The sequence below is a fragment of the Triticum dicoccoides genome, chromosome 3B (genome assembly GCF_002162155.2).
Source record: "Triticum dicoccoides isolate Atlit2015 ecotype Zavitan chromosome 3B, WEW_v2.0, whole genome shotgun sequence".
In the NCBI taxonomy this organism is placed as follows: Eukaryota; Viridiplantae; Streptophyta; class Magnoliopsida; order Poales; family Poaceae; genus Triticum; species Triticum dicoccoides.
In genome coordinates this window covers 839,475,500-839,484,198 of record NC_041385.1, presented here as the reverse complement: position 1 = coordinate 839,484,198, position 8,699 = coordinate 839,475,500, and the positions used below count along the sequence as shown (strand labels likewise).

General features: G+C 44.3%; 2 protein-coding genes across 2 annotated transcripts in view; both read right to left on the bottom strand.

The window, feature by feature from the left end:
- The window catches only part of LOC119280249, a 21,953-nt gene extending 16,624 nt beyond the window's left edge, over positions 1–5,329 (bottom strand). Inside the window, exon 1 of the mRNA XM_037561160.1 lies at positions 5,078–5,329. Coding sequence (XP_037417057.1) covers positions 5,078–5,329 — 252 coding nt within the window. The remainder of the gene's footprint in view (positions 1–5,077) is intronic.
- A 1,073-nt stretch (positions 5,330–6,402) lies between these two features.
- The window catches only part of LOC119280248 (disease resistance protein RGA5-like), a 15,836-nt gene continuing 13,539 nt past the window's right edge, over positions 6,403–8,699 (bottom strand). Inside the window, exon 4 of the mRNA XM_037561158.1 lies at positions 6,403–8,126. Within this exon, the coding sequence (XP_037417055.1) occupies positions 6,403–8,126 (1,724 nt within the window). The remainder of the gene's footprint in view (positions 8,127–8,699) is intronic.

The following is an 8,699-nucleotide window of genomic DNA, read 5'->3' as shown; positions in this document are numbered from 1 at the left end:
GAGGTTCGTCCCCCCGATCCCGATCTGGATCGGGGAAGGGAAGAGGGGCGTGCGGTCGTGGGGAGGGGGAGAGGGGAGTGGGGCGAGTGGGAGTGGGGGTTAGGGTTTCTAGGGTGTGGGTGGCCTATAGGCCAGGGGGCGGCCAGCTGGGCCGTGGGGCGGGCCAGCCCGTTCGGGAGGCTGAGGCCAGCTGGGCCAGTTGGCCCAGCAGGGGGGGGGGGCCTGTTTTCTGTTTTCCTTTTATATATATATATATTTTTTTTTCTTGTCTCTTTTTATTTGTAGTTTCTTTTATTTCCAGTTTTATAAAATTACCACTAGTGCCTAATTTGTATCTACCAATAAACTAATACAAGATTAATTCTTAACCCATAATAAAATAGTGTTAGCATTTTATAAATTCAATAGGCATTTGTTTAATTGTTTTTCACTATTGTTTTAATTGTTTCAGGGCCTTTAAGCATTTTATCAACGTTTGGTTTCTCCACCATAATTACCTATGTATTATTTGGTTCACTCAGGACATTTAAATTTTAATATTTGAAAACTTTTATTGTTTGCTCGATTTTGAATTTGAAATTCGAACTAGGTTCCGAACTAACGCGAGTTTATCCACAGTAACCGAGGTGACGTGGCATCATTAGCGGGGATTACTGTAGCTTAATTACCCGGGCGTCACAATAAGTATCTATTTAATCAGAGAAACATCAAAAGTTTTCCAAGATTCAACCACTAGCTAGGAACGGTCAAGCCCGCCGTTTTGACCGCATTTTGAAACGGGCATAAAAAATTCAAAAAGAAAATCAACAAATTGGAAAACCTTCGCATTGTGTCATTATATGTGACCAATTTTCCAGGAAAATAATAAACTTGTAATACGGTAATTATTTTAAAAAAGTGTTCTCATAAATGAGCTATCAAGTGTGAAGATTCATGACTTTCAAGCCAAATGATCAATCTTATGGCCGCATTCGTGGCATAGTTTGTTCAAATGATCTCATATTGCGCACAAGGGTGCATATTGGAATGGCAAACAATGTTGCCTAAGAAAGTTTTTATTTTCTTCGGACGAAAAAACCATTTTCCATTTTCTGAGTGCCTGAAATGAGTTTTTTTTTGTGAAGGACCTACCATATATTTGTTGCAAAATTGGACCTAATAAATTTTATAAAACACTAGGCCATATTTAATGCACAATTGACAAAATGGTTGGGTGTCAAAAATTTTGATCCACCTCTGGTGAAAAAGATAAATTCCCGTCGATTCAGTTGGAAGCGGGTCAAATTTGAACTGCAGCTGCCTCATAGTTTGCTCTTTATTTTTTTCAAAAATCATTTCTAGGTAAATAAGTATCTATTTAATCTGAAATACATGGTTTGATGGCGAGACATCAAGGTTTGGACGATGGCCGAGGGGCCCAACTCTAGAGCGCGTAAGCTCGCATGCCCGCCGTGTAGTCACCACGTGATCGTGGCGTTGCCATGTGTTCTGGGCGGCCTAGGCATGTCTAGTGGGTTGGGCACTCCCCAGGTAGGTGGTAGGAAGAAAATCACAACATAAGATTCTCAGGAGGAGACCGATTGATGCTCAAACATGAATAAGCAGCCAAGTGTTTGATTTGCGGTACGGGAAATGCACATGGCTAATGGGCGTGAGTTTCGGCTGAGGATGATCAGTTACTAAGAAGACCGTCTTCACAAATTTTCACCTCAAAAGGAGGAGCCTACGTGGTACTTGCTTTACAAAGTACCACACTGGACATAAATACGAATGTTGAAGCTGGGCTCAAAATAATGAATGGATTGAGCTGGCATTTGGTGGAGGATGGTTATTTGGGCATAGGAAAGCACTGTAGAAAATGGATACCATTTGGACATGCCAAAGTGGTACTTCCTTCACAAAGTGCTGCTCTGAACAGAATAGGAAAATGAATTTTTTCGAATTATTTTTGAACTAGGCAAGGAATGTTTTTGACATATTTGATGAAGATATGATCCAAAACATTTATGAGAATTTTTTGGGAATTTTTGGAATAACAGAAATATAGGTTGCTTCACAACCTAGGGCAAAAACTGCCACATGGACATGACACATAGGCAAAACTGATGAGATGACGCCTAGTCATCACAACCCACCACAATCTACAAGGCTATGACCATCTATATTGGTCATTAACAACTAGAAATAAGGCAGCGGACTAGCACTGTTTGCTTTGTGACCATTTCGTGTAAGGAAATTACGACCTTTCTAACCAAAATGGTCACAATGGTTTAGGGTTTGGTGCCCCCTGAACAGCTTTTGACCAATTGGTCAGAAATGGTCATAGATCTATGACCAATTCTTCCAGGGTCACTGACAGAAGGTCACTAGTTGACATATTTCTTGTAGTGCTCCTTCCTTTCTGGCGGCTGCTTGACGGTGTCCCAGCTAAGGGGCCTCTCACCATGTCGACTCTCGCCCTGGTGGGCCGAGATGAGGACCCCTTATCGGATCCATTCTGGGCCGCATCGAGTAGCCATGGCGTATACAAGGGAAATGTAGAAGACTTGACATACACAACAAGACGCTGGATTCGTGGATGAATCTACCTCCTCGTACGTAGCTGACTAGGATCTTTGTACCGTAGGAGCCCCCGGTATCCTCTATATAAGCCGAGAGCGTTAGACTTTGCTAGACGCATCTAGTACAAGCTTACTTTATTTAATCTAATATTTCTTGTTTTAGAGGGAAAAATAACCCGCATTGGTTAGCTTGTGTTGGTCAGTAAATGCAATTTAGAGCCAAATGTTGTTAAAACCGGAAAGTACTGCACAAACTTTCCATATATAAGAGCATCTTCAATAGAAGATGCAAATCTGGAGATGTAAAATTTTACGTCTCCAAAAAATGTTTTTTACATCTTCAAAAAGAGTCAACTCCAACAGATGATGCATATTGAAGAGGTAAAAGTGCAACTCCAATAGAAGATGCAAAGTGAAGATGTAAAAACATAAATTAATGACTACTGCAACTAATCCAAACTACTCGTTATCCGAGGGCATCCAGTACTCCCTCTCGTCCTCATCCGAGGGCTCCCAGAACTCCTCGTCGCCCTCCTCCAAGGAATCGACGGGGATCATCGTCGAGGGGCCGGCCTCGTCCTCCTTCTTCTTCTTCTGCTCGGCGTCGTGCTTCTAGAGGAACTCCTACTTGGTCTAAACATACTCCGGATGCTCCCTCATGAACCTCGCCATCGCCGCCTAGTCGCTATCACCGGTACAAATGACAATGGCCTGCCTCTTCTTCGGCTTCTTTCGTATCTTGTTCATCTGAATGCCTTGCGGAACGAGCATCCAACGAGAGGTGGCGGTGGTGTGGCAGGAGATGGGAGGAAGAAGGGAGAGAAGGGAAAAGAAACAACGGTTGGCAGTTGGCGCGCGGCTGGCTTTTTTACATCTCCGGTGGGTGGAGATGCAAATTTGCATCGCAAGGTGTTGTATTTTACATCTCCAAGAGGCGGAGATAATTTTTTGTGTGCATCTACATCATCTATTGGAGAGGGGTTTTTGGGCCTCGGAGATGCAAATGCTACTTATTTTTGCATCTACATCTTCTATTGGAGATGCTCTAAATGCTTTCATGCTCAACCCTAAGTAGACGGAATTCCGGCATAGATTCGTGCTAACTCCTCGGGGCGGCGAGGTTAAGGTTTCTCGTCATGCGTAAGCAAGGGCGATATTTGGTATAAGGTTCTTCAAATCTATTAAAGGATTCAACGGCGACGACTGCGGCTCCACGGCGCTGGTCCTTATGGGCACGTGCACGGAGACTTCCCGTCTGTCATTGACAAGGTCAGGCCGGCTCTAGTATAGGAGCGGCGATAGCAGCGCGTCGGCAGCTCGTTTTGCCGGCGGCAATGATTGTTCGGTGGTTCATTGACCTCAGTGTAATTTTTATTATGTTTGAGGTGCTTCGTATTTGCGGTGAATCTGTACGTAGATTTGATCCTTTTCGGGGGAAAAAACTCATGAAACAAGTAAAATCTTGCTTTCTAAAACGTCTTGCGCCTTTCATGTCTCCTCTATAGCAAATGGGACGCCACCGCCACCGCCACACCAAGCAGAGACACAAACAATGAAAGAGATACAAATCAAGAGAGAAAATTTAGCAAATCAATCTGTGGTTGGATGGTTAGAGGGACTGTGGTATCCCTAGCCCATGAGGGTTCAGTGGGAGGAGACGTTCCTGTCGACGACGAGGTGCCTACGGTGACTTTGTAAATTTCAAGATGATATGCGCCGGCTCAGTTTTTCGGAGGTGCTTATAGGGGTAGGATGTGTGTGTGCGTTCATAGAGGTGAGTGTTGTTGGAATTTCTCCATAGGATCGATCACATCAAAGTTGCACGAACACACGTGCACAAAAACTGATAGCCAAGGGCCCGTATCGTGCCCCTTCTTCTTCCTCTTTATTGATTTTCTGTTTTCTCAACTCAAGGTGTTACAAAACTCACTCAACGCTGCATATATATATGCATCAACCTGAACGCCAGCCAGACCAGGCTAGATTAGCCGACTCCAAACACCAATCCTAAACCTACTCGTTTATTGACCTGGACATGTACACGGACATGATATCCTAGCACCACTCGAACAACTATCTGGACTAGGACTCCCATCTACTCCCTCCGTTCCGAATTACTTGTCTTGGATTTGTCTAGATACGGATGTATCTAGACTAGATACATCCGTATCTAGACAAATCCAAGACAAGTAATTCGGAACGGAGGGAGTATATGCTAACTCTAGTACGACTAGTACTCTCGGTGTTGCACGTACATAACTTTCCTAATTTAATCACCGGCAACACTGATCGCACTACTAATCTTAACTAGACACAGCTAGCACACTTCTAGCCAAATACAAACTTGTTTGGATTAACCTAACAAGTGTATGAGCGTGTATATGAGTAATTGCCTCTGTATTGTACTGTGTTAAAAAAAAATGGAAATCCACAAAATGAATCTGGCCTCCAAGAAACTCCATCTAGCGGAGAAAGGTCTACCGGGGCGACGGTGCGCCGGAGCTTGAACAGCTGACGGCTGAGCGCGCGGAGTCCGCGGCGGCGGCCATGCCGGGAAGGTCCGTCCTCGTCGCCGTCGCCACGATGGACCTTCCCAGCACCGCATCCATTCCCATGGTTCGATGCATTTTGCTGCTCATCAACCGGCAACGAAGATGGATGACCCATACTGACCCCGAGAAGCTCCGCCGAAGGTCATCGTAGGCGGCGCGTGGAGCCAGCTTCTTCGTCGATTCGATTCCCAGCACCGGCAGGCGGCAGCCATACATTCACTGCATCATATATGCCCCGATACTGCATCCGTTATTCAGGTTGGTTGCGTCTGTCTACAGTACACAACATATTCACAAACTTTCCCCTGCATGCTCTGTTAGTGCTCCCTGCTATGAAACTCTGTCTACACAACATCCATGTCCAAAGGAAACCTGTTCAAAATGATTTATTATGCTTTCTGTAGATTGAACATTCAGAGATCCAGCCCAAACTTGCATATGAATCAATGCAATGAAATACAACTGCCCTTTCCAGAAATACAAACAGTAAAAGGAATAAGTATTCAGTTGAATACACTCAGTTTGATGCAAGAAGCAAACGCACACATACAACAATAACAAGAAAATATAATCCCTGGCTAGTCAATCAAGGAGCGAGGAACAAGTGCTAACTCCTGCCCACCATCAACAAGCCTTATTATTACAGGAGAAACCTAAGCAAAGGGTACGTGATCATGCATCATCTTGGAGACAAAGGCGAGACAGTTCGACTAGATAACACAAAGGAAAGTGATGGCTCCATATTCTGGGAGGGAATAAAATGCAGTAATCCATCACTATCCGCTACAATGCAGCATAAAGGTTGGCGACACCTCAATGTTCCTCCGCAAATCTCACCTTCTTGCTCCAAGGAAAAGAATCGGCTTTCACTCACTTCCCTGAAAATTAGTTTCTATGAGAATGGTTGAACTAAAGAAATAAGTTTCTATGCACCTCAAATCTTATTCAACACTCCACCTATACATTTGCAAAAACTTGTTAAATCACCATTCATAATGGAAACCTTAACAACTCAAATGTTTAGAGAAATGTCTGTTAGAGCTCCGAATTTTTTATTTAAATGAAGCATCTCTAGTTTTTGAATCTGCATAGATCTACAAAGGTCTAGCTAGAACCCCAAAAACGGTATAGTACATAAAGGTATGGTATTAAGAAAGCTACAACCCAAAATGGAACAGATGAACAACACCCGGTAGTTACCAGGAAACAGATAAGAGACAGATCAGCTGGAGATTGGAGGTGGAAATTTGAACGTACCAGCTTCTGGTCATGGCTGATACCGTGGATTATCATGCAAAATAAAACTTCATATTGATTGTAATGCGAGCATGATTGGGATGCATGCTGATACTGCTCCTGATGGCTGACTCGGCGCTTCTATGTTCAGATTCAGTACGACTCGAGATTCGTACATCGATTCTTTCAAGTGCTAACAAGTGCTCGATACCTGTAGTTGTGGCATTCAGCCACATAGAGAGGCTCTGGAGCTTAGGCATGGCCCCAGTTTGGAACGTCAGGTGGGGCATGTTCTTGCAGCTGACATGAAGCTGCTTTAGGATTGCGAATGCTGCCCCATCAATGGCAATTGTTTCTTCTAGGGCTCTATCAAACGTTAATTGCAAGTCAATGAGGGCTGGTAACTCCGCAAGAATACCAAAACCATCATTATCCAGCTTCTCAACAGTGAGATACAAGGTCCGGAGGTTATGGAGTTCCCCAATCCAGTTAGGGATGTGGGACCTTTTCATCATGTAGAGTGTCACAAGGTTGGGGGGAGGAGGCGACAAGGTTAGTGCCTCAGGTATCCAAGAATTAAGTGAAAATATGTTCAGCAACTCGAGGTTACAAAGTTTTGCCAAAGAAGAGTTTAGAATATCCATGTCCATGTCTTCAGAAAACCTAGTTCTGAGAGATAGAGTGCTCAGATTGGTGAGCTCTCCTAGGCCCTTGATACTGTCAAGTGAATTGTGCAGCGGGTCAAACTGATTCAGATGTTGTAAGGATGTCACTTTGCCAATGCCCTCCGGTAGCCTTTTAACAAATGGAACATGGAGATCCAACAAGCGTGGCAGGTGAAAAATATCCATTGGGATACAAGACCCATCTATATAAAATATTTCCAACTTTTTTAGCCCTCTAACCTGCGCTGGTAGCTGGCACTTATCCCAACCCTTAATCTGTATATGTCGCAACTGATATAACTTACACAATCCTGTTAGGTCGATTTTTGGGTTTTCGTCAACAGAGCCAAGAGAACTGGAACTAAAGTCAGCAACAAAAACCCGAAGATACTTGAAATATGAGAATGAAGGTATACTCATGGAGCCTCTCCACACTGCAAATGATCGCACTTGTGACATACTAAAGTCCCCCGGCAATGTTGCACCAGCCAAGTTGAAGAGCATCCGACGGGGCATTCGAAGCAGTCCTGTAATTGCCTCTGGGTTGTCTATTACAGTGATAAAATTCTCTTCTGTGGACATGTACAAGATAAGATCCAACAACATATCATGTACTTTGCAAGTTGTCACTGACCCATCCCTGTCAATCCATGTAGGTTGAATGAGGCTCCTGTTGACAAGCTCATTGAAACAACTTAGCGCAGTCGGTTTTGGGCCTTGTCCATGTGATTTACTAATAAATCCTTCGGATATCCATAGACTTAACAAATCAGACTTATATATTGTATAGTCCTCTGGAAACATACCAAGATACAAGAAGCATGTCTTGAGGTGGTGAGGAAGATTTTTGTAGCTAAGGTTCAAGATCTCTCTCATTGCTTCCAAAGTGAGATTTGTGCCCGAAACTGACCCCAAAGAATTATGTACATGTTTCCAGCTCTCCTTTTGGTCAGAACTTCCACTTGCTAATAGGCTGGATATGCTAATGATTGCAAGTGGCACGCCACCACATTTCTTGAGAATCTCAACTGAAACATCTCTGAGTTGACCTGGACAAGCTTCTTCGGAGCAAAATATCCTATCAAAAAACAATTTACTCGAGTCTTCTTCACACTACTAGGGAAAAGCCTATACACAGAATCTTAGCAGCAGCGCGGTTCAAAATAGAGCGCTGCTGCTAAGTAGTTGTAGCGCGGGTTACGTAAACTCGCTGCTGATAAATATTTAGCAGTAGCGCGCTCGGCCAGAAACGCGCTGCTACAAATATCGACCGGCGGTGTTCCCCCAACTCTAAGTAGCAGTAGCGCGGTCGCAATAACAGCGCTACTGCTAAGTACGTAGTAGTAGCGCGGTTTCCTCGAGATCGCTGCTGGTAAGTTTCAAATTGCCGCAATTTTTTGTCCCAGTTAGCAGTAGCGCCTTACCTAACAGCGCGCTGCTGCTAAGTTCTTAGCAGCAGCGCGTTTTCTCTCCAGCGCTACTGCTAAACCCACCAACCCCTAACCCGTCCCTCCCCTCCCCCTTCCTTTTTTCCCTTCCCCCTACCTCCCCCTCTCCTCTCTTCCCTCCACCACATGCTCCCACTCTCACTTTTTTCCCTTCCCCCTACCTCCCCCTCTCCTCTCTTCCCTCCACCACATGCTCCCACTCTCACTCTTCTTCTTCTCAATACTTCTCCCCCATTA